Source organism: Zeugodacus cucurbitae, chromosome 4 (assembly GCF_028554725.1).
Source record: "Zeugodacus cucurbitae isolate PBARC_wt_2022May chromosome 4, idZeuCucr1.2, whole genome shotgun sequence".
Taxonomy (NCBI): domain Eukaryota; kingdom Metazoa; phylum Arthropoda; class Insecta; order Diptera; family Tephritidae; genus Zeugodacus; species Zeugodacus cucurbitae.
In genome coordinates, this window is record NC_071669.1 from 44,803,320 (window position 1) to 44,829,159 (window position 25,840).

At 33.9% G+C, this 25,840-nt stretch overlaps 1 protein-coding gene across 4 annotated transcripts in view; it reads left to right on the forward strand.

The window, feature by feature from the left end:
• The window catches only part of LOC105221101 (serine/threonine-protein kinase NLK2), a 229,718-nt gene that overhangs the window by 199,301 nt on the left and 4,577 nt on the right, over positions 1-25,840 (forward strand). For 2 of the 4 annotated variants that reach the window (XM_054229393.1, XM_054229392.1), the window contains exons 4-8: positions 10,993-11,048; positions 14,193-14,784; positions 14,848-15,049; positions 17,294-17,387; positions 19,514-20,175. In XM_054229393.1, the coding sequence (XP_054085368.1) occupies positions 10,993-11,048; positions 14,193-14,784; positions 14,848-15,049; positions 17,294-17,387; positions 19,514-19,889 (1,320 nt within the window). In that variant the 3' untranslated portion in view covers positions 19,890-20,175. The other 2 variants (XM_011197792.3, XM_011197791.3) reach the window with 2 other exon arrangements.

Genomic DNA, 25,840 nt, shown 5'->3' on the forward strand with positions numbered 1-25,840 from the left:
CTTGGCCCAAAAACGTAACGTAGTAAACAATTACTATGTCTCATGAGAATCCTCAATTGTAGGAACCGAAATGAAGTCTAAAACCATTAAAAAAATGTGAAACTACCGAAACGTTTTTTCCTATGTTCTTTCTAGAACCCACTACTTCACAGCCTAAAGCGAAGACTAATGCTATGCTAGTTTTATTCTTTGATATCTCCCTATAGTGGCAGTATCCGAGCAAGTTTGGTATAAAAACAATATTTCCTTAAAATTCAATCGTCGCTGGAAGTCGACAAACGATCTTTGGGATCCCCTCTTTCTTGGATTACCATAAAACCCGCACCACCACCTCACTTAAGCGAATATTTGTTTTGCTATGGCAAATATATCTATGTATATTGGTTTCCGCTTCTTAAATCTAGATCTTTACCTTATTTCGTAAGAAAAATCTTTGGTTCTGCATTTGTCGGGGTGATAGTAAACTGAAACCTTAACACATGTCATAACCACGTAACTTTGACTAACAATATACATTCAAAAATGTTTCAAATATCTATGTGGAGGATCAAATGAACTTCCGCTTATTCCTTAGATTTCTTAATAGTGCTGATATTTAAATTTTTAAATGAAGACGTAGGTTGTTTCTTGAAACAATCATTTAGTTAATCGAGCTTCTTCTATTTAATGCGATATATGTATCAAGACAATGTTCATAACTTCCTTAAATGAAACTAAAAGCTTGTAACAGAAAAATCCGGTTGTCAGATCAGATCTTCTCAAAATGATTGTCAAAGGCTAGATTTTTTATTTGTTCATCCAAATACAACGTACTACTAATCTCTCCTCAGGTAGCAAAATCTTTTTAATTTTTTTATTCTCCATATCCTTCATTGCCAAACTTGTCCATATACATACATTAGTATATTCCAGCAAAAGGGTTAAACACCGGACATCCATTTTTTCTTGACGAAACATTAAGCTAAATTAGCAGTGTAGGGACTTTACACTGAATGTCTTGTAGCCGGATTATCACATACAAAGTATCCACCGAAGAAACCAGTGACAGCCCCATAACAGCTTATGTGACAAGGCATGTCACTAATTTTGTATTTCCTTTTTTTTTTTTTTGGTATTTTTTTGAGATTGTAGTGATGCCTCACATTTTTCATACACGCTACATTTGTAATTTCAAGTGATCACAAAAAACATCAGACCTAAAATAATTTACATGTTAAGGTGTCTACTTCTAGTTACATGGCACAACTTACAACCTGTTTCTTTTCCTTTTCCGCCAAACTTCACTTGTTTTTTCTTTAAAGACTACTTCACGCATTCTCTCGTCACTACATTCCCTCTACACCATCCTCTACTTCTTCATGCGCACTCTTTTCCCGCCGCTGTTTGACCACTTTGCAGTACGCCACTCTGTCACCTTGCGTCTTATGTTAGGGGGTCACAAAAAAGGTTAATTAAGTCTGCATATTTGTACGGTATCCGTGCATGGTTGGTTAACTTTTTCGTTAGCGTGCAGAAATCAGTAAACTCTATGCGAGCGAAGGGCAAACGAACGAACGGCACGGCGAGTGGACAGTTAGTTAGTTGACTGACTTGACTTGCTTGCTTCCTTTTTTGCTGTTTTGTTGTTGGACACAGACGTCGGTTTGGTCAGCTGAAACGGCATAGTCAAACTTCGTAAGCCTGTATGTTCGTGTGTTTGTATGCTTGTAATTGAATCTAAACATGATTGCTTTTTATTGTAAATACCTATGTAATGTCTATGTACTGTATTTTGTTCGCTCGTCTGCCTCTCAGGTTTGGTAACGCCCAGTTCTTAGTGTTATTCAAATTAGTAAAAGTAGAAAAAAAATTAAGTTTTTTTTTCTTTGTAGAAACAATTGTACACAGTTACAGTTTTATAGTTTTACTTTAGGCGCCAAGAGGGACTGTCGTTACCAATCGGTCTCTAGTCGCCACAACTCATAACTAATAAACTTACCTGTGTATAAATATTTGTTTTGATTTCTTTTTTACAACTTTAGTTGGCAACCCTTGTGTCTACACCTTTTTTAGATTCGTTTGTGCGCCAACAAAGTTTATTGAAACCAAATAAAATGTGTGTATGTTGCTTATAACTTCTGTCTATAAAAAAGCTAAACTCCTGAAAAATTCATGACTTTGTCTTCAGTTAGTTTAGAGTTCAACTATATACATACATAGGTGTCCTATCAAAGCTTTGCAGTACATACATGTAGTTATAAATAAAGTCTAGTTATTTACACTTCTCATAACTCAAGAACTTCAGGACCCATTTTTGACGAATAAAAATAGATATTTAGAAATATATACAACTACATAGAAAATGGCAAAATTATCCGTTCGAATTGATTTAAATACACCTTGTAAAAGGGAACTAAGTCCTTCGGAACATCTAGTATACCATCTATAGTATCTAGAATACCATCGACGCGTACGGTTGCTTGATACTTGACATTTAAATTCTGATAATATTACCGGAATAACCAGTAATCGCCAGTTTTGGTTTTCTGTGATTCTATCCTGTTCCCAAAAATCGAATACAATGCGTGAAAACTATCTTGATATTTTATGGATCTTTTGTAAGAAGTGGATGGATCTTTGACAGCTTTGTAGTGTCCTAATATGAATATGAATATAGGTCCAATTGGTTTAGATGAACTAAATATCAGCATCATAAGGTCGGATTAACTTCCTAGGATCAAAAAATTGATTAAGTTCTTTAAGATTTGTAGGATCATTATACTCTTTTAGATGAGTTCCAGTCTAGATTTAAATAATTTATCTTTTGAATCTCCACTCATTTCAAGAAACTTAACATGTAAAGTCTGAGGCAATTCTGGGAACGACTGAATGGTTTCGTGTTTGACGTAATTCTAAATTAAAATATGACTCTATATATAGTTATATATGTATATCTTTTAAATTAAAAAATGATATGGATTTTACCTATAGTCATAAAGGGAATTCTTTAGCATTCAGTTAGGTGGAAAATGTCCCAAATTGTCGTCATATTTAACTAACTTGCGGGTCAAGCGATTGTTTGTATAGAGCTTTTAGAAAACACTGAAATTCTCTAGTGCCATTTATAAAAATCTAGACAGAATAAATTGATTTCTATTTTTTCGCCCACAACTGTATTTATTCTTTTTTTTTTTTGCGCACTCCCTCACACATATCAGGTATGTTTTCCATATTTTGTCTGCGCCTGCATATGCCAACAATGACAGCTATTTGTAGCAACAAAAAAAAGCAAAAAAATTAATTTTTAAGCCATCCTCAGCCATTTGCTGGCATTTGTTGTTTGTACTTTGATGACATTTTAGTTGTTGGCTCTTCTATTCTAATGTTTTTGTCTTTAGTTTTTGATTTATTTTACAGCCGTTGTTGTTGTTGCTATGTTAGTGATGATGTTGTTGACAAAACTTTGTGTTCTTCTCAAGGACTTTTCTGTTGAAATCTCTCACTAAAATCAAATCACCATGGCAGTCGGTTTGTCTGTCTTACATATATGGATCTATATACATATGTGACATTATATACATATAAACAAGTTATACATATGTATATGTTGATACCACGTTTTGTTGGCGTTGCATGTTTTGGCCAATTGCTTGCGACACTTTTAGTTATTTTCATAGTTTGTTTTGTGCATATAACATATGTAAGATGTAGATAAGAAGACAGTCTAGTTTGTTGTTGTTAAAAAACAGTTGGCTGCGAGTTAGCATACACATCAACCTTGTCAGCACATTTGTTCTACAACTACTGTTTAAAGTGGCTTAAGACCAGCACATCGCTTGGCAGCAGAAAACACTCACTTGCTTATCTAAAATTATGTTATGTCAGTTTAATATATCTATATATGTAAGCTCATGGTTTGCTCTCTCATGTTATGCTCATATCTCTATGTTAGATAGCTCCATTCATGGAAGTTGTTGTTAGAAATACTACATGTACTTAATTATGAAGAAACTTTGGTTGGTAAGCTTTCTGAGTGCCAACTTTGTGAAATTTCCGGAAAGTCTTAATTATTTCATTATTTTGGGAACAGATTACTCCACTTTGATTAAAGAGGGGTTGTTTACACAAAGTTATACAAAACATCTAATTTCTATTCCACGAAATCAAAAACAAGCAATTTTATTTGAAGGACTTCAAGACTAAAAATGCTATAAAAACAACAAAAAAATAAACTTTCGTGAAATATCCAGAAAATGTAAATGATTTTAAATGTGTTTTTCAGATATTAAAAGTAATATGATCAAACTAAAACTATAACTTGATACCATTTTAACTCTCCGGAATCGTGAAAAATTCGAATACTGAGTGAAATATGAAATTCTTGAGATAGATGTAAGGATAATATTAAATATATTTTTTCTGACAAATAACATATAACGGAATTTTTTTGTTTCCCTCAATCTAGATCTACCATAATTGCATTCTAAGTCATTTCAATAATCCAACTTTAAAACCATTTTCTACATATTTGAAATCGTAATCCATCAACCAACTGAACAGCTGCTGAAAATTCTCACAAATTGGCCTTAGCTTCAGAATGCATTACGAATTTTCAAGCGCATACTAAAAATTATTAATTTCTTATGCCTTGAAACCTCGAAAAAACAGCAACAAATCATACATTTTTTAATTAAGTAACCATTGACACAATTGCCATATATGTATATATGCACATGAGTACTTTAGTGGATGAAATAAAATATGAGCGGAATGGTCAAAGTGAGTATGTGTCAAGGTGCAGGCGATTATGCGCATGCGCAACTGAGTTATGTATACTGAGCGCGTACAAGAATTTGCCACTAAAGCGCATCAAATGCGAATATGTTTATTTCTAACAAAAAAATTCATAAAAAAGGCGTTAAATTGCTTGTTGTGTGTAAAAAAAATTAGAGTTTGTAATTGGACTTGATACAACAATGGAAGGCAATTAGTTTTGCGAATGAAATATTATTGAAAAAAATTTCAAAAAAATCATAAACAATTTATTAATTGTTAAAAACGTATTTATGCTTTTATTATTTTTGATTTTTAATTTATTACGCAATATATTTTTTTTATATTTATATTTTATAAAAACATATATTTTAATTTTATTTCACTATTTAATATTTTTTATTTTTATTTTAAAATTTTTACTCCTCTATTTTAACTGTAACTGTAAAATTTCTGTGGCCACTCTACTGCTTAACTCTAATTTAAGCCACCAAATATTTAAGGAATCAGCAAAAGAAACACACCCACACGTAAAGCCATGCAAGTTGCACTGTCGGCAGCTTTTGTTGCTGCTGTTGCCACAAATATTATTCTTATAGACCATATATACATACAAGAACTCTCATGTGTACACTATTACTTATATACTCTTGTATATATGCATTTAAGTACATTTGTTGCTCTTCTTTGTCGCACAGATGGCCTTATGTTGCATCTAAAAATTTGTTGAGTCACCAAATTACAAGGCACCAGGTGAGGAAGTTTTATTGTTGTGCGAACAGCTTTAAGTGCCTGCGCTCATTCTAGCAGTTGGCCCCAAGTAAGTTTGCACAAGACTCCAGTAGCCATCAGCAACCAAAAGTGCATGCGTCGCCGTTGCACATATTTCTTAAGCAGAGTGCGCAACATAAGAAATCTCACATGTGTCTGCAACATTAGAATGTTTTTTTCTTTACAATTGGTAAAGCACTGATGCCACTATTTGTAATGTTTTTTAGAAAAAAATTAAAAATTTTAAAATCTTTCAGAGAACATTATAAAATAGATATTTTTGTCAAATTGTATAAAAAAATGTCAATATAATTAAAAAAGTAAATAAATAATTATGAACTAGTTTAATTGTTACTAGTTCTTAACTACTAGTTTATTAAGTACTAGTACATAACCAGCTATACTTATAACCAGTTTTTCAACTAGTTCATTTACGACCACTTTCGGCTACACATATAGTATAAGCCACTATTGTTTTTACGTTCAGTAGCATACTTTCAACAACAATAATATAACAACATAATTATATAGAGATATGTTTTTTTTTTAATTTGAACATGTGGCAACTCTATATATTATACAACTACATATACATTTTCTTACTCCCCGAGTCAATAGACTCATAAAATATAGCAAAGCCGCTTAATAGTCGTAACTAAAGGTATGCCACATGCATTATTACTGCTGAGTATAGTTCGCAAAACTTCCTGGCGACTCAAAACAAAAAATGCAAACAAAAACAACAGCAAACACGCGAATCACTGAAACCACACATACACCGAGATATGTGGGTATTACGCGCCACACCAGTCGAGCAAAAAATTATGTCTAACATTAACTCCTTTATGGCTTTGCGGGCATACACACGAGTCTGCGAGTTCCAGAGTTGCATTATAGTTTGCTTATAACAGCAAAATGTGTCAGTATGTGATCGTGTGTGTGAAAGTACATTTATTTGTTTTGCCTCGCACTGCTGGCTTTATCCTTAGGTTTTGCTGCGCCTTCGGCTGTGTAGTGCTCTTCTTCCACTTCCATTACTACTGCAACTACAACTACAACAACTGTAAGACTTAATTGTTGCTCAACACCTTAGCTGCGTGCGAATTGTGTTGCCGCCGTTTGTGTTTTTATCCGTTTAAATATAATTGCTCTTTTCATTGTTTTACGTTTTCGCCGTTGAATGCCTCCTCCTCCTCTTCTCCTTCTTGTTCTTTGCTTCTTCACTTTTTTTACTTGCAACATTTAACAATGCTACTTTGGTTTCGTTACATGCAAGTGGTAAACGTGGATATATAATCATCCCTGCGGCATAAATTGCGGCTTATTAGACGGATTATTAACTTTTTGCATTGATGTATGTTTACACCAGCGTTGAAACTGAAATTGTTAAGAGTAAAATACAAATGTGGAAATAACGAATTATTTTTTTCGAATATATTTCGAAGAATATTGATAGAATTTCTTGAAAACTTTAGAACCTAGAAACGAAAATATTGATGACTAGCCGACAGCTCCGGCTTCGCACGGGTTTAAACAAACATTTCAGAAGTTGTAATTTTTACACACACCCACGCGCTCTGCAAGACAATTTTCAGTTTCAGATTGAGATTCTCCATCACGGAGTATTTTTAATATATTCACCTGGGACCCATTTCCAGAAAGTTGTGATTCTAGCAATAAATATAGCCTATGTTACTCGGCGTGAATGTAGCTTTCCAATGGTGAAAGAATTTTTCAAATCGGCACAGTAGTTTTTGAGTTTATTCATTACAAACATACATATAAATCGTTCCTCTTTACAATACCCTAATAATTTGGACACTCGCTTAACTTGGACAAAAAGTGCCGAACCGCAGGTGTCCAGCTTAGACAGGTTTTACTGTAGTAGTATAGATAATCGAGACAAGTTTGACAAAGAATATTGCTATTTGTTTCTCTTCGGGTGCACCATCTTTATATTGGTATTGAATAATTTAAAACATACTTTTTTGACCATCTCGGTAGGTCGTCACTTCTTCTTGCATAATGCAACCAGGAATCTTCAATTAATGAAACTAAGTTGAATTCGCAATGAGAAATGGTGCGCTATCCCCTTGACATTAGTAACCATCCAAGTTCTTTTCCACACCTTTTCGTAAAGACAATATCAATCGATGTCAATTTCTATCAACGGCTTTTATTTTTTTGTTTTTGAAAAAAATTACTAAAGTATGGTTTCTTCATACTTAGAAATCCGTGTCCCAAACTGTTACCTTTTGGTCCAGCAATAGCATTTTAAATATCTCGTATGTATCTTCTACTGCTATAACTATCTTTAAGGTAAAGTATTATCATATTGTTTCGGAGTGAATTGATTCGTATACACATTTAAATATGTATATTTAACAAATTCAATCGGTTTGATTATACTATATACTATTTATTTACCGGATTAGTGGCCGATCTTATCTTAAAACAATATAAATTCAAAAACTAAAGGTATACGTGATATTACATTAAGGAATTAGATATGTTGAAGATATTGCGAAAGAGTGATACTTTCGATAGAAAATTCAAAGTCAATATTGTTAGATATCAATTAAAAATAGAGAAAAATATTTATTTATTAATAATTAAAAAAAGAAAATTTGAGTAAAATAAAATTTGCTGTCAAAATATAATAATAATTTCAGCTTCACCAAAAGGTTTTTAATTGAGCTCGTTAATGTTTGAAAAAAAGCACAGTTCATTTTTTTACCTAAAAGTTACAATAAAAGTTCAACAGCTGCTACCACAATTGCCATTTGGACTTGCGCAATATTGCCAGATGGCAAAATAAACTGAAAAAAAAAATTTAAAAAAATCTAAAATTTAACCAACCATTGTGAGAGCATCTAAGAACTTCAAGTGGACTGCTGAATGCTGAAATCCAACAATGACTTCATTTAAACCAAGAGGAGTGTTCTGAAAATGTTTAAAAATAAATAAAGAAATAAATAACCTAAAATAAAATAAGTGTGGCATAACGAAATTGCATGAAAATAACGCCAACGACCAGCTACCAAACCGATAGATAATGTTGCAGCAATCGGGCAGCCAGTGGCCAGTCGGCGGTTCATTGTTCTTTTACGTGCTGTGTGCTGCTGTTTGTTTGCTGTCATCATTGTCAGTTGTTGTTCTTATTATTGTTGTTGTTGTGATTGTTGCAATGACATTTGCGCTGTTGTTCTCACACACACACACACACTGACATACATACAAACAGCGACTGCCAAAAGTTCTTCGTCTGTTTATTTACTCACTGACTGACTGACTGTTGGTTGTGGTGCAGCTCGTTGTTTACTGGTTGCTGTTGTTGCTGCTGCTGCTATTGGTTGATATTGCTATTGCCATTGCCACTGATAGCGCACTGTCACTTTGTTGCATTGTTTTTGCTCATTTTCGCTGCTGACATTGCTGTGAGCGTTGTTGTTGTTTTTTCTTCTTTGTTGTTTTTTTTTTTTTGTTTTTGTGCCATTATTGCTATCGCCATTGTGACTTTGTTGCTGTTGGCGGTGTTAGGTTGCGATATTTGCGCACTTTTTTGTTGTTGTTGTTGCTGTTCTCATCGCAAATTTCGCTTTGTTGCTGCTTTTTGTGGCAACTTCCATTTAATTTTATGTATTTGTTTTGCTTCTGCCTCGCTTTGTTTTTATGTCTTCATCTCTTCATCGTTTTGTCTGCCTCCGCATCATCTCAGCCTTCGAGCGAAATAAATCAGCGTTCATCACTGGCAAACGCTCGCAGCTGAGCTGAGCGGGCGGAGCGGTGCGTTCGGTTCGTTGATCCACCCGCCAGCTAGCAGGCAGTCAGTCAGTCACTTTGTCATGCGGATGCTAAGCGCTTGAAAATATACATTGAATATATTTGTTTTTAATATGTATGTTTGTATAAATGTATTAGTTTGCAGTTAGTTAGCTACTAGTATTTATAGTCAGTCACTTATACAGCTGCTTAGTTGTTGGTGAGTCAGTTAGTTTTTGTTTGCCTTTGCCGGTGCTGCCCATTAATGTTTTGTAGCGCACAACGACACCAACAAAACAAACAACTCGCTCGAAATCTCTTTGATTTTTCCTCCAGCTTCTTTTTGTTGTTGTTGTTGTTTTTTGTTGAGTTTTTTTTTTGTAATCATTACATTTTGCGCGCTTGTCGTTGTTCTGCTTAGCCGCATTGCCACAACATCGAGCATTCCTTGCAACATCGCGCTCGCTTGCAACATTCTGTGCGCGGCTGCCTTCAAGGGTGATTTTTATGACAACACTAGCAAAAACGAGTGGAAGGTTCTTGGCCACTGCCAACTTATAACTACCAAATGCGACCACCACTAGCATCACCACTACAGACACACTTACAGTTGTTGATTGCCAGCAATTATGCGCGGCAAGTTGAAGCAATATTTGCGACTTTATTGACATTTACCGACGCGAAGTTTATAAAACTTGACGAGTCTTTAATGTTTATTTCCTTTGTTGATATCTTTGGCTGCTTGTGGCTCCGGGGTTAAATGTGTTTATCTTCCTTTTTTTTTTGTTCAACTCTCGTTTGTGGCGTTTCACAGCTCTATTTCAATTCCAGCGCTCGCTGTGGGGTACAATTGCCACTATTATTCCGCTTAATGTCAAATTCATAGCCTTTGCTCCAAAATGCTTGTAAACTCATCTGAAGTAGGTCAAGCTGCCAATTCGATTTTATTGATTTTAAATAAAAGTAAAATAATAAAAATGAGAATGAGAATTTCTGGCGATTAGTATTTATCTTTTGTGCTCAATTTAATCGTTGGTTGGGGCAAATTGTATTGCAATGCCAACTGAGCGCATTATGAGCATAATTTGACATTTTACTGACAACTGCTGATTACATAATAACAATTTTAGTTTTTTCATTTAAGAAATTTGTGAGGCTTTATTGCTTTATAGGAGGTCGAGTCGAGGCATTATTGCTGTCAGAAAAGATTATACACACTCTATTAGGAAAAATTCACTAATGGACTCAATTAAGGTCTGAAACGCATTTATTATAACAGTATAATGGAAAAATTCACTAATGAACTCAATTAGTTCTGAAACGCTTTTGTCATAAAATTATAATATCATAAAGCTAGCTTAAAAAAATTAAAGAGGAATAAAAAAATATTCTAAAAATTTCCATTTTGTCTCTAAAGCTAAACTTCGTAGAATATGCAATTACTCTTGAACAATGAACGCTTTCAGACTTAAAGTTCGTTAAAGTTCGGTTGAACGAACATACCTTTGTAACTCACGCTCTATTTGGTTTTCAACAAAATACAAGACCAGCTCTAATTAATAATGGAAAACAATTAATTTTGTTTCGTATTTTATGCTCCTCCTCGTTATGACATTATTTATAATTATGATTTCCGCTTTTGTACTTTGTAACTCACCTTAAATACAACTCATTAAAATACAATTTGTCTTCTTCTTCTATTTGCAGGTACTCTCAGCATTGGACATTTTACAACCACCTCATTTGGATTTCTTCCAAGAAATGTATCCTTTTCAAACAAAAACAAAAAAAACAATAATAACGATAATAATCATGAGAAGACTATCTATATAGTCGCACGAAATGCATACATACAAACAATACAAAGAATATTAAGAGAAAGTAGAAGAATAGCTGAAAGCAGCAATGCATAACTGTCTTCTTTAGTGCAAGTCACAAATGCAAATAATTGTAAAATTGCAAATTGCAGAAATAATTATGAGAATCATAAGTAAAAACAAAAACAACGATTGCATAACATTCGTAGAAGTAAAAGCTGCGCCATCAATTAAGTCTTCCTGCTAAAAAACAGTACACACCAACCAAAAAGAAAAACAAATGTCTACTTTGCCACAATATTTATGGTGTAGAAATGTATTCGCATTCGCACCGGAAATGCAAGTTGGTTAACTAGTTTACCGCTTTAATCAATGGCATAGCTGCAAGCGAAGTGGCAGTGCAGCACTCAGTCCAACATTCGAAAGTACCGTAATTATAATATTTTCAATTACAAACTGCTTTTACATTTCTTTTTCGTTAATTGTGAATGTAAGGCAATTCAATCAAAGAAGCCTCAAACTCATAAAAAATGTTCAATTCCCACGACTGTCAGTATTATCATATATTTATATTCGACTCAGGACGATCAACTTGACTCTAAACTATTTGGGTAATACAATGCTGCTACAACAACAATGTGGGTCAATATAAAAGTGAAATGAATTCATACCTTGAGTTTTTCGCATATCTCATTATATATAGAGTTTAGAAAAAATATTTCGAAAAACTTTTGCAAAGTTCTAATAGACTTCCGACAATGCTTGGTGATACTCTGAATTTTAAGCAATTCATCATTACAGCAGTCCTACTATTTTCCCTTAAAGATTGCGAAAGTTTCTCATAACTTCTCTATTGGGACATCTCAAGAAAAATGTTTACTGGGTTACATTTTTATGGATCCCACTTGAGGGGTTACATGGGTTTTGTCGCGTAAAAAATGTCCTATTTTTTAACTTTATTTAATTCAAACTTTTTTCTGTCTTATAGATACATATTTAATGAATAATTTCTGAAATTTTCAAAAAATAAAAGCTACTCCATTGCAACGTCATTTCCGTTGATCCCTCGGAAAAAAGGTGCGTCCGCGTTGTCAGCATAACTCCTGACAGGATCAACCAAAATGAAAAAACAAAAATATGTGTTTTAGGTAAGACCATAAACTCGTGCTTGAACGAAGGAAAGACAAAAAAGTGAGAATTGGAATTTTGGCAGACATTTTTCCAAAAATAAAGAATTTCGATCAAATTTGCTTGACATTTTATTTTTATTATTATAATTGAAAAAAGAAAAAATCCTTCGTCCAAGCACGAGTAAATTGTATCTCGAACACCTGTTCAAAATTTCATCAAGATCAGTTGAGTAGTTTGCGAGAAAATTTGACAACCGACTTTGAAAAAAGCGTTTAAAGTTTTGAATAACAATAGTACTTGACTTGGAGTGCACACTTTCCAAAGGCTGTATCTACGAAACTATTATTCGGATCGACTTGTGATGTAGAAATATAATAAGCCAAAAAAAACAAAAAATCGATTTTTTGAATCCACGAAACCCATATAACCCCTTAAATTCATTTATATTTGCTAATTTCTTCAAAATTTAGTCACCCAGGTTGTGTTGTGCTCAAAAACAATAAAATTTATATTTGAAAAAATTGCATAAATATCTAGAAGACTAAAATCCTCCAGTAACGTATGCATTTTATCTTATTTTTCCAATTAACCATCATTTATTTAACCATTTTTATGAAATCAGCCAAAATGTAGGCAACGTTTTCTTTATATTTCTCTATCTATGTACAATTCAAAATCAAGACTTATTGGAAGCTATGACGACACAGTTTTTATTGTGTTTTTATTATTTCGCATATATTCCGCAAATCAACTAAGTATCTATTTTTAGTACCCAACTCAATTTAATTTAAATAAAACTCCACAGTAAATCACTCATAGTAGTTGTAACTTTATCTGGCGCATTTTAATGGGTGTATAAAATCAGAGTTTGTAACTTTTATGCCGAAATGAAATTGCGCCCCATTAAAAGTTTTACGGCATAGCTTTGGCTGTATTTAGTCTATACTTTTATCTTTTATTAAGAAGTTTTTGTCTTTGTCTTTCGTTTATATTTCAACCTCCTGCCCTCCACAAGCACAATATATATTATGGCAATAAGGCAGATCGGCACAACCGAACCAACCGAGCCATCAATCTGCAACACACGAGCACATTGCTGCCTCCGAGCAATTCACCTTAGCTGTGTAGCGAAGTGTTGCCTGCTTTTAGGGGCAACTAAAATGCAGTGCTATGCGCCACACGCCAACTGTTGTTGTTGTTACAGAAGGACATTGCTGCAACAGGCGATTGAGTGCACACGCGTTGACATTGTTTGCATGTGTTTTTGTAGCGGTGGTTTTACGTTGCGGCACAATACTCGTGCAAATGAATGAAAATTTAGAATGCGCTCGCACATTTTTATTTCATTTAATTAGAATTCATTGAAGATTAAGCCAAAGCTGCTGCTGACTTGAGTCAGTCTCCCTCTTTCTCTCTCTCTTTCTCGGTGTATGCTAGCGAAATGCTAATGGGGAAATTAAATTTCCCACAGTCACTTTTGTGGTAATTTTGCGGTTTGCAGCTCAAGGCTCTTGGGAGTCAAATGCGCGTGTTCAAGTAGAAAGCTGTGAAAGTTGGCGGCCCAAAAGTTGCTAACACAGCGAGTCAACATCAAAGCAAATGGATAAAATCAATGCGATTTAATTGAAAAAGTTTGCCGTATTCACTCGCTCACTCATTGTGCGGCGCACTTTCTGCTGAACTTCGTATTTACACAGTACAGTTTGATGGGCAATTGTAAGTGCCCTAAATCGGCAAGTTTTCTAAGTCAACAATTGCGGAAGAAGGCGTACCCAGAAATGCCAGCAGTTATTAAAAAATGTACACAAGTTCAAACTTTCTTAATATATTTAATATTTTTTGTATGTATGTTTGTATATATTTAGAATTTTTTAAATTTTTGTAATTTTTCCTCGTAATACACGCTCATCGGCTTTCCTCAACTCGTCACTATGTACACTCTCTCCTCCCGCCATATAGATATGTGATAACCGAACTACTACAGTCAGATCTCCATAAGATAATCGTCTCGCCACAACATCTCTCCGCCGATCACATTAAAGTGTTCCTCTACCAAATATTGCGCGGTCTCAAGTATCTGCATTCGGCGCGCATCCTCCATCGTGACATCAAGCCCGGCAATCTGTTGGTCAATTCGAATTGTGTGCTGAAAATATGTGATTTTGGTTTGGCGCGCGTCGAAGAGCCCGATCAGGCCAAACATATGACACAAGAGGTGGTCACACAATACTATCGTGCACCGGAGATTTTAATGGGCGCCCGCCACTACTCGTCGGCGGTGGATGTTTGGTCGGTAGGTTGCATTTTCGGCGAACTGCTCGGTCGTCGCATTCTCTTTCAGGCACAGAATCCCGTGCAACAGCTGGAGCTGATCACCGAGCTGTTGGGCACACCCTCTATGGAGGATATGCGTCACGCCTGCGATGGCGCTCGTTCACACATGTTGCGCCGCGCACCCAAGCTGCCATCATTTTCGGCGTTGTACACGCTCAGTTCGCATGCGACGCACGAGGCGGTGCATCTGCTGTGTCAAATGCTTGTCTTCGATCCGGTGAGTATTATAGTTATTGTAGATAACGCATTCTTCTAATCAATTTTTTATTTCACCGTGCAGGATAAGCGCATCACCGTGACGGATGCTCTGGCGCATCCATATCTGGATGAGGGTCGTCTACGCTATCACTCGTGCATGTGCAAATGCTGTTTCACTACCTCGGCCGGCATGCGCCAATATACGGCCGATTTTGAGCCATCAGCTGGGCAGCCATTCGACGATCTGTGGGAGCGTAAATTGACATCGGTGCAGCAGGTCAAAGGTAACGTTGAATCCAATTGTATCCAGTAGTGTATTATTGAAAATGAAGTAGAGTAAAAGCATTAGAAATATTTTTGTCAGTTGATAGGCTTCCAAACAAGAAAATTAAAAAGTGTAGCATATATTAGGTTCCGCGAAGTATTAAGATAGCCCTACATAAAGGCCTATGGTTATATCATTCCACGACAGTCAGTTCTACATAACGAGAGCGAACTCGGATTTGTATCCGGCCAAGCAATGTCAGTTCCGCAGCTTTCCTCAAAATTATTTGGAGAAAAATCCTAAGGTTATATGAAGTAGCGATCATATTTAAAAGGTGCACTGACGCCTAAATGTAGGCAATACACTAGTATTTATTGCATTTCCTTTATTGATTATTACAATAGTTCACATCTGGTTTGCCTTCCGCTATATACGATATGTTAGTGAGAAAACAGTAATAAAATGGTTGCCTACTTTTCGGAGCGAGTGAAATTAAGATGACGTTAGAGCCATAAAAAGGGATAATGTCTGACGAATTTAATACAGTTTTGATATATTATTTTCATTATACTATTATTCCAAGACACTTTACGAGTTCTAAAAAAGATAGTTTTAAAATTATTTTCCGTACTATTTAGAAATCTCTCTACAGTTAGGCAAATATCATTTACTGTATTTTTATACTCTCGCAACAAATGTTACTAAAGAGAGTATTATAGTTTTGTTCACATAACGGTTGTTTGTAACACCCAAAACTAAACGAGTCAGATATAGGGTTATATATACCAAAGTGATCGGGGTGAAGAGTGGAGTTCAAATCCGAATGTCTGTCTGTCCGTCCGTCCGTCTGTGCAAGCTGTAACTTGAGTAAAAGATAAGATATCTTGATGAAACTTGGCACACTTATTTCTTGGCACCATAGGAAGGTTGCTTTCGAAAATGATCGGACCACTGCCACGCCCACAAAATAGCGAAAACCGAAAACACATAAAGTGCCATAACTAAGCCATAAATAAAGCCATGGAAATAAAATTTGGTATGAAGGATCGCACTATGAAGGGGCATATTTTGATCTAATCTTTTTGGGGAAGTGGGCGTGGCCCAGCCCCCTACTAAGTTTTTTGTACATATCTCGCAAACCAATAGAGCTCTATAAACCAAACTTTCTGCAGTCGTTTTTTTTAGCCACTTCCTAATACAGTCCAAAAATGAAAGAAATCGGATAATAACCACGCCCACCTCCCATACAAAAGTTAGGTTGAAAATTACTAAAAGTGGGTTAACTCATTAACGAAAAACGTCAGAAACACTAAATTTCACATAAGAAATGGCAGATGAAAGCTGCACTTAGATTTTTTTACAAAATGGAAAATGGGCGTGGCGTCGCCCACTTATGGGTCAAAAACCATATCTCAGGAACTACTCGACCGATTTCAATGAAACTTGGTTTGTAATAGTTTCCTTACCTCCCAATAATATGTTGTGAAGCCGGATCGCTTCACAACCGCGCCTACTTCCTATATACCAGAACTTTGAAGACGATCTGAATCGGTTACTTTACAATATATAATGTAAGCACTAGTGATGATATCGGTGCAGAACTTTGCACAAATACTACGTTTATAGTGTGGGAGCCCCATTCTAAAAATCGCCAAAATCGGACAATAGGTTTTCAAGGCCCCATGTATCGAACATGAGGACCTCGGTGCTTTTAATCTAATATTATGGATTCCAACTTTCAATGGACTTTATACAATATATATGACGAATATGTGGGTCAAATTGTGTATTATATAATATAAATAAAGTTAAATAAATAAATTGCGAGAGTATAAAATATTCGGTTACACCCGAACTTAGCCCTTCCTTACTTGTTTGAATTAAATTTAAAAAAAATGCTGAGAGTGCTAAATATTTTTGATAAATTTGTATGAACAAAAAATATATTTTATAGCTGTTGCATACTTTTTGGCACATTGTCAAAATTACGTCTGTATATTTAAAATATAAGAATTTATGTAGTACATACATATATAAAAATAATTAATATGTTTTATTTTATATCTAATATTTTTTTAATTTTTTTAATTTATTTTTTTTGTTTATTTTATTTATTTTTTTAACTTTAGCTTTTTCTCTCAATTATTGTTTTTTCAATATTTTTTTTTGTATATTTTTTATTTTTGGTTTTTTTTGTATTTTATTTGAATTGTTGTGTGTTTCTTTGTTCCTCTTATTAATCTCACCCATATGTCTCTTACAGAGGAAATGCACAAATTCATAGCGGAGCAACTGCAAACGGGACGCGTACCACTTTGTATAAATCCGCAAAGTGCGGCCTTCAAAAGTTTTGCTAGGTAAGTGAAAGTCCACGCAAATTCAAATTTAACCATTAACAGATATAGAGAGATAAATAACCTCCAGTTGAAATTATACAAATTTAACAAGAACAACCTTTTAACAATCCTTTTTGGTTTATTTTAACACTCACATTGCTTTGCAACTTTTTTGGTTTTTGCTTAATGATTCGGTGTATTTCTTTGAATGCCACATATTTCTTAGTTTTATTTTTAAAATTCTTTAAAATTTTTATTTTTTATTTCTAAATCTTTTTTTGAGCTGTTTTATTTTATAAACATTTTATTTATTTTTCATTCTTAATTATATATTTTATTTTAAAATTGTTTTATTTTTAGTTCTAAAACTATTTTTGAACAATATTTTTGTTTTAAAAAAATTTTATTTATTTTGCATTCTTAATTATATTTTTTTAATTTTTTTATTTTTATTTTGATTTTTTATGTTTTACATGAAAAATGGTTTCATTTGTACACATTTTTTAATATGATTTTTATTTTCATTTAGCCATACATGCATTCGTAAGTTGGATTTTTGGTTTATTTTTGATTTGCTTTTTGGATTTTTACTCGGATATTTATTATAATTTTTTTTTTTATTTTTTATTTATATTTTTTTTTAATTTCTATATTTTTTTTATTAATTATTATTTTTTCTGATAATTATTATTTTTTTAATTGTTATTTCATCTTTTTCACATTTTTTTTTTTCTCATATTTTTAATTTTACATTTCTCTTTTGGCGCTCTCATTACTCATTGTAGACCAATTTCTTAACAGCACTATTAACTCACAAACCATTTTTGTTTGCATTATTTTTGCCATTTACTATTTTTATTACTAAAGTCTACTATTTCTTTTGATCGTAAAATTCTTTAAAATTTCGTACGCATTTTTGGTGTAGCTACTACCTTGTGATCTCTAGTCGAAATTTGTGCATCAAAATTGTCTCACACTCCAATACCGTTACGAATTTTTTTCTACTCTCTTCTTCTCCTTTCACACTGTGTGCTTTGTGTGTGTTCATCTCTCACAAAGATCACAGCACATTTGCCTTTCATCTTGCCTCTCATTTTTAACCACTACTCTACCACTACCAACACTACAACAACTACGCCCACCCATTATTCACCAAATTCAAAAACGTTTCTACCTTTTTTGCTACCGATTTGTTGTTATTTAATCATGCTTTAAAACGATTTCATTCATAGTAAATTAATTCTTTAATTAATAAACGTTTTATTAAAAATGAATTTATTGAATTTAATTACATTTGCGTTAAGCCAATGAGAATGAGATAATCTACTACTACTACTACTACTACTGCTACCACAACTGCAACCACTGCTGCTGTTGCTGCTGTTAGAGACGCTGTTTGGTGCAACAGATGCCGTTACACAGTTACATATAGTATATACAGCTGCAGCTGCTGATAGAGAGCGAGCAATTAAATCGAAAACCGAAAATCATAAAATGAATTAAAAATCCACAACAACAACAACAACTGCATGCACTTGCAAATTCAAAGCCAGTGTCATAAAGTGAACAAAAACCACAAGCAACAAAAATAAAAATAAAAATGAAAACAAAAATAAGAAAAAAGTAAAAACAGCAAATACAACAAAAAAGCTTGCAAATCGCAATTACAAATACAATATATATATGTGTATATATACAAACGATATATGTGTATAGTGTATTTAACGCATATTTTAAATGCCCTCCTCCTCCTCCCACTTGCATTACATTACAGTTAACGTTGAGCGCGCTGTAAGAGATAGCAATCGCACAATCACGCACAACTCAGCTCAATGCACTCAGCCGTAAAGTATGCAATTGCTCATGTCATGTATGAAGTCAATGCGAAAGCGATAAACCAGTTGCCACCAAACCGTTGCTGAGCGCAATCTGTGCGTGTGTATTGATTGCGGCGAAATTCGTCAAAATATAAATAAATTAAAATAATTAAAAAAATAAAATAAAAATAATCAAATAAATAGCAAAGAGACTAGACAACTGTGTGTGTATGTGTTTGTTTGTGTGTGTATATATACATATATATATCTATATGTATACTAGTGTCCGCACACATACAATTAAACCACAATTTTTAACTACATACATAGATACGTTGAGCAAATTAGGAAATTGCGGAAAGAGCGCAACAAACGAGATCCCGTTGGCATAACGTTAATGCAACAATTGGAGTTTGATCGTCGCAAAGAGCAACAGCGCCTGGAACTTGAAGCGGCATTCAAAGCTATGATTATGCAAACACCGGAAGTGACCGTGGAGCCGAGCAGTGCGCCTAATACGGGCACACCCTCGTTTTTCAACTTGCCCAGCTTCAGTTCGTTCGACTATACCACACCGCATACGAATAAGGATCGGCGTTCACTGTCGGTTACGCCCCTTTCATCACTCAATATGACGTTGTGCTGGGATGAGCAGGATGACAGTGAAACGGACACTGCCGATGAGTCGATGGATAGTGGCTACTGATTGCATCGATATGCTCTCTCGAGTGTGTTTGAGTGTTAATAATATTTATTAATTTATGCCGTTGTAACAATTCGGAAATAACAACAAAGCGCGTCTGGTGAAGCGTTAAAAACGACAACCACCGCAACAACAACAACAATGTTAATTGCAAATACTGTTTGAGGCGGCGTTTCAGCTCAGCAAATTAGCGTTGCCATTGCAGTCAGCCAAACCGCGACAACAACAACAACAAATTTAGTCAACCACTATATCTGTCTACAGACAACAAATGAAATCTCTGAATTAGGTCTGTTAATATTCAATTCGTATTTAATTTATCTTTTCCACTACTTTTTGTTACTTTGTTATATATTTTCCGTTATTTAGCAGTCACATAAGCTATTATAACCTTCTCTTAAACCGTTAGACAGATAAGATTACTACATATTACCGTTACCTATACGGCATTGCATACATGTTTATGTAGGTATTATGTATATATGTATTATATTTGTATAGCTAGTGTGTGTGCGTGTTTGTGGCTTTTTTGAGTATAAACAAAGTTAGTCTTCTTAGGTTAGGTCCCGATTTTGGTTTTATTTTTTTCTTAGATATCTATATAATATGTAAGATATAATTGAAAACGTTAAGATGTGATTGAGGTTAGTAGAGTAGGTGTTGTAGATTGTCTATATTAAGCCATTTATAATTCGAACTTACAATAATAAACTATTTTATATATCTCTTGGACAGACGGAAAAATAAACAAGTAAGGAAGGGCTAAGTTCGGGTGTAACCGAACATTTTATACTCTCGCAATTTATTTATTTAACTTTATTTATATTATATAATACACAATCTTCACTAGTGCTTACTTTATATATTGTAAAGTAAACGATTCAGATCGTCTTCAAAGTTGTGGTATATAGGAAGTAGGCGTGGTTGTGAAGCGATTTGGCCTATTTTCACAACATATCATTGCGATGTAAGGAAACTATTACAAACCAAGTTTCATTGAAATCGGTCGAGTAGTTCCTGAGATATGGTTTTTGACCCATAAGTGGGCGACGCCACGCCCATTTTCCATTTTGTAAAAAAATCTGAGTGCAGCTTTCATCTGCCATTTCTTATGTGAAATTTAGTGTTTCTGACGTTTTTCGTTAATGAGTTAACCCACTTTTAGTAATTTTTAACCTAACTTTTGGATGGGAGGTGGGCGTGGTTATAATCCGATTTCTTTCATTTTTAGACTGCATTCGGAAGTGGCTAAAAAAAACGACTGCAGAAAGTTTGGTTTATAGAGCTCTATTGGTTTGCGAGATATGTACAAAAAACTTAGTAGGGGGCGGGGCCACGCCCACTTCCCCAAAAAAATTACATCCAAATATGCCCCTTCATAGTACGATCCTTCGTACCAAATTTTATTTCGATAGCTTTATTTATGGCTTAGTTAGGGCACTTTATGTGTTTTCGGTTTTCATCACTTTGTGGGCGTGGCAGTGGTCCGATTTTGCTCATTTTCGAAAACAACCTTCCTATGGTGCCAAGAAATAAGTGTTCCAAGTTTCATCACGATATCTTAATTTTTACTCAAGTTACAGCTTGCACAGACGGACGGACGGACGGACGGACGGACAGACAGACATTCGGATTTGAACTCCACTCTTCACCCCGATCACTTTGGTATATATAACCCTATATCTAACTCGTTTAGTTTTGGGTGTTACAAACAACCGTTATGTGAACAAAACTATAATACTCTCTTTAGCAACATTTGTTGCGAGAGTATAAAAAAGATATCGCCAAAGACTATACACTTTTTTGAACTCACCTCCTTCGTTTCCTGTTCTATTTAAAGAATACGGACCTATTAAATTATATTTCTTTCAATTATGCTGCATAATTTCGGCAGAAATATCTATTTTCTATTTTCCTATACGTTCTTACATATAGGAAAAAATTCGAGTATAGCTTGAAAATGCATGCTTACCTTTATAATCTATCCGTCGATCGATCGACTAGTAAATCATTTTAAACCCGTAAAAGAAATTCGAGTGATTTCCTCTAACGGATAAGTCACCGAATCGAACTTAAATTTATGATCGGATCAATTTGGCAATAATTTTTGGGGAATATAAACAATAACAATTGAGTTAGCACAGATTTAGCTACGATGGTGTATAGTAGATGAAGAAATACCATATTAACATCCACCGAGAGGCACAGGCAGAGTAATTTCATAAAAATTTGTAACAATCGATGTAGAGACCTTTAAAATTAATGTTGGTGGGCAATAAATATTGCTAATGATAATATTCGTTCAGTAATCAAAGTGTTCAAAATTCCCAAATATTCAAAACAATAACAAGAAGTTAAAAAATCTAACGATTGAAAATTTCGGAAAGTCCTTCATCAGATACAATCTCGTATAAATCAGCCGAGACAATAATATAGCAAAAATAGCATTTGGGGGTCAAAGTTTTAATGCGCTAAAAATAAGTTTTGCATAAAAAAATTTATAAACAGCATGTATGTGTATGTGTGTGAGTATATATAGTTATATAATATTATATATATAGTTTTAGAACTGCCAAAAAGGTCTAAGAATTCATATATTTTAGTACCTTTCTTTAAATTATTTATTATTTATTTATTATATTTGTATAATTGGGAGCTTAGATTAGACAAATGCTAGAAACAAAACCAAATAGTGACAAGACAATTAGCAATACATCATATACATACACATATCCCAAATTAACCACTTGCTCGTTATACATAACTGTAACTAAAACCCTCTTTGTACAAATATTAGCACCGTTCACGTAGGTCCAATGGATATATTCATAAAAGACCTACAAATACCCAAACACAACAACGTTATTAACTAAATCCAATAACCTAACCAAATAAAAACAACAACAAGCCAACTATATAACAACAATAAGTAAACGTTCGTACCAACAACTGTATGCTTTTGTAGGTGTATGTATGTATATGTATATGTGTTCTTTATACAAAAAAATTTGCCAAAAAAACTGTGAATATAGCGAAAATATAAATTTGTATGCCAAAAATTGTACCGTTATCGCCAACAAAAATACACACTAATACATACATACTGATTAGATGCTTGTTCTACGCCGCGTTCTAATATGGTGTATTTTCAAAATTTACCACAAACCTATGTACATATATGTGTAACGCCTAACAACAACAAAAACAAAGCCATTCGTCAATTAACGCAATGCTACTAAATTACGCAACAAAAATGCAAAAACAAAAACAATGAACACCTTATTACTAACTACCGTGAAGTAATTGCTGTTGGCAAGTTGTCAAGATTGTGTGTCTGTCAATTAAATTGTGCCCTGACAAATGCGTCCCTGTGCCGACTTGTATGTATGTATAGTTATAAATATGAAGCAACACACTCCCGGAGCGCATAAGCTGAAAAGCAGCAGTGATTAAGTGATTATTAGTAGTTATTACATTATCTCCTTCTTAGCCCTTAACTAAAATCCAAACTAAACTCAACTGAACTAATCTCCACTAATCTAAATTGAAACTTTATACTTACATATTTATATTTGTTTTCATCATTGGTATTGTTTATTGAGAATTCTTGCCATCTCACGCAATCATTTAGTTTATTATAATTTCATTGTTTTTTTTTTGTAGTTATTATTTAACATAATTCACACTTTTCTGTCCTGTCTGTATGTATGTCACTTTGCGTAGTTTTAGTTATTTAAATTGTACTTACACTAGTGCGCTACACAATACTAACACTTAGCCAATTATGTTTGCTTATTTTAGAAATTCTATACGATTATATACTTGCAAAATTTTGTTCCAAATACACGCAACTGGAGTTTAAATACGGATACTCGTATACTACTTACAACATTCGAATAGTAAATACAAATACTTTTAATTTCGTTGACCCTAAGAGGATAAACTACTCTAGAATTTCAACAAAATAGTCAATTACGATTAAAAATTAACTGAGAAATTTAAAAATGTGATATACAAATATGATCCTAGTTTGAAAAGTTCTGAAAATGCTTGCATTTCAATCCCAATTCGGAAGTCTCGGAATAGCAGTCTATTCAATTTTTTTTATTACATATCCGGAGACACATGTAACTCTCTTGATTATATAGACCCATTTTGGGCTGTTTAATATAATAGAGAAAGAATGATTTTGCATATTTCATTTGTTATAGTAAATATATTTATTTTTTTGAGACGATATAATTCTTCAAACTTTTTAAAATATATTTAAAAAATCTAAAATATTCATGAAATCTCGTTATTTTCCGGGTATCCTATTAGGTTAACATAGTCTTTGTTAAGCATACTAGGAATAAATTATTTCAACCTTGGAACAACTATATACAAATGTTGCTAGATTTAACCCTCCGTCCTTGCCACGTCATTATAATAACTTAGGAGTCTATAGCTTATTCGTATACCTAAAAGTATTGTATCAAAACTATAATAATTTTCATATTAATAAAATTGAAATTAAAACTAACATTCTTGGGTCTTTTTCAAAAATAATGTACTTTTTGAAGAATATCTTCTTCATTAATTTATATAAATTAATTGTTTTAAAAACTTTCCATCCATGTTTGAAATCCCAATAAAAATCAACCCAATACTGAACAGAAATAATTTTATGTTTAGAGTAGTAACATAGTTTATAATTCTCAGCAATATATAATAAAGAAAATAAATTCGATTTCGGACTCACTATCCGGAAAATTTCAAAAGGGCTTGTGCGTTGAATCTCGTTATTTAAGTGAATTTTGAAATAATAATAGTAGTAGGAACAAAAGATCACAATCGTGTACGCAATGTTTTTGTACTGTACACCGAAGAAAGTTAAACAGAAAAAAAATAAAATGTAATGCCCGTTTGGATTTTCAAATTTGGCGTGTGATTTACTTTATCCAAAAGAGTTTTTATTTTTAAATTCCCATATTAATGTAAATCTCTGGTATAATTTTATTATGAGTTTATCGTAATCGAAATACATCCTTCGACTTTATTTTAATTTCATAGAAGTCCATTAACCGCCTCAGATTATAAAGGGTGATTTTTTAAGAGCTTGATAACTTTTTAAAAAAAAAAAACGCATAAAACGCAAAATCTCATCGGTTCTTTATTTGAAACGTTAGATTGGTTCATGACATTTACTTTTTGAAGATAATTTCATTTAAATGTTGACCGCGGCTGCGTCTTAGGTGGTCCATTCGGAAAGTCCAATTTTGGGCAACTTTTTCGAGCATTTCGGCCGGAATAGCCCGAATTTCTTCGGAAATGTTGTCTTCCAAAGCTGGAATAGTTGCTGGCTTATTTCTGTAGACTTTAGACTTGACGTAGCCCCACAAAAAATAGTCTAAAGGCGTTAAATCGCATGATCTTGGTGGCCAACTTACGGGTCCATTTCTTGAGATGAATTGTTCTCCGAAGTTTTCCCTCAAAATGGCCATAGAATCGCGAGCTGTGTGGCATGTAGCGCCATCTTGTTGAAACCACATGTCAACCAAGTTCAGTTCTTCCATTTTTGGCAACAAAAAGTTTGTTAGCATCGAACGATAGCGATCGCCATTCACCGTAACGTTGCGTCCAACAGCATCTTTGAAAAAATACGGTCCAATGATTCCACCAGCGTACAAACCACACCAAACAGTGCATTTTTCGGGATGCATGGGCAGTTCTTGAACGGCTTCTGGTTGCTCTTCACCCCAAATGCGGCAATTTTGCTTATTTACGTAGCCATTCAACCAGAAATGAGCCTCATCGCTGAACAAAATTTGTCGATAAAAAAGCGGATTTTCTGCCAACTTTTCTAGGGCCCATTCACTGAAAATTCGACGTTGTGGCAGATCGTTTCATCATTCATGATGAAATGTCAAAGCATACTGAGCATCTTTCTCTTTGACACCATGTCTGAAATCCCA